At 47.8% G+C, this 1350-nt stretch overlaps 1 protein-coding gene across 1 annotated transcript in view; it reads right to left on the bottom strand.

Moving 5' to 3' along the window:
* LOC105172582 (G-box-binding factor 4-like) overlaps nt 1-1350 on the bottom strand; it is a gene marked incomplete in the record, with an annotated part of 4295 nt that overhangs the window by 2766 nt on the left and 179 nt on the right. The window contains 3 exon segments of the mRNA XM_020697171.1: nt 25-54; nt 468-539; nt 647-1350. Coding sequence (XP_020552830.1) covers nt 25-54; nt 468-539; nt 647-1350 — 806 coding nt within the window.

The following is a 1350-nucleotide window of genomic DNA, read 5'->3' as shown; positions in this document are numbered from 1 at the left end:
GGAAAATAGTAACATTAGCTGTACCTGCTTATATCTCTCCTTGTTAAGTTCAGCCTGCAGGCAAAGAGCTATATCAAAAAACGCCCCAAATGTGATTAAACGTATGAGAAAAATACATTATCTTAGGAGTAATGGGACATAGAATTTGTGGCAAAGTGATCAGAAGTGCCCCTAAAACAGTGCCATCTGCAAAAGTAATAAAAATGATGCTGTGCATTTGATAACTTGATATTGAAACAATCCTCAAGTATAAACTTCCCAAAACTTTTTGTTACTGATAGTTTTAATGAGTATCAAGAAAAATTTATTTTGAAAGAAAATATTAGTTAGTTCTCATAATATTATAATATTGGTATTATTTGTTATACTCACATAACAACTTCCATTCAAGGATACTTGAAAGGCTGACAAAAGGGCTGCAGTACTTTTCCCAATTTATATTATAGAATAAAAAGAGACAGCCTTACCTCTTCTTTCAAAAGTCTAGCGTTCTCCTCCTCCAGTTGCGTCACTAAGGCCTCCAACTCAACGGTATAAGCCTTGAAGAGACAAGAAGCGAAAATTCCAGTAGTCAGATTCACAAAGAAAACTATGGAAAATTAAATATGAGAACAAGTAAGAGAGAGAGAGAGAGAGAGAGAGGAACCTGCTTTCGCTCCCTGGACCTAGCAGCAGACTCCCTGTTTTTAATCATTCGTCTCTGCTTTTGCTGCGTTGCTTTGTCGAGCGGCACCTCCTCTACAGCGGCCCTTCTCTTCCCTCTCCCAACGCCGCTGACGCTACCACTCACCGCCGCAATTCCATTCCCAAAATCCACACCAAAACCATTCTGCACACACACCGCCGGCGCAAACTGAACCGCCGGAACCCCCGCGGCAGGATTCATCATCCCCGTTTCCATACCGAAAGCGCCGGCCGTCGGCGGAGGAGGAGCCATGGTGACCACCGGCGGAACCCTAACATCCTCCTCGTTCACCGCACCCGCCTTAGCGAGGAAATCCTCCAAAGTCATCCCCGGCTCCCCAGCCCCCCCGCCGGCGGCGCCTCCACTGACAATATCCCTCCACACCTCATCCACCGTCTTACTCCCGTTCGCGCTCCCGCTCCTCATTCCCCCAGCAGCACCGTCAACGGCAGACGATCCTCCTTCGCCGCTGGCAGCAGCGCCGTTGTTCTGGAGAGGAAAGGAGTCGGATTCGGAGTAAATATTCCTGAAGAGATCATCCATATTCATGGAGCCGAAACCCCGGCTGTGGTCGGAATGGAGATTTAATGGGGAAGCTGAGGAGTGACGTGGGGGATCCGGGTTGGGCGGTGACCTTGACGCCATCACCTTGGAGGACGCCATCT

Source organism: Sesamum indicum, linkage group LG10, assembly GCF_000512975.1.
Source record: "Sesamum indicum cultivar Zhongzhi No. 13 linkage group LG10, S_indicum_v1.0, whole genome shotgun sequence".
NCBI classification, from domain to species: Eukaryota; Viridiplantae; Streptophyta; class Magnoliopsida; order Lamiales; family Pedaliaceae; genus Sesamum; species Sesamum indicum.
Note: the sequence above shows the minus strand (reverse complement) of the source record. Positions and strands in the feature narration are given on the sequence as shown.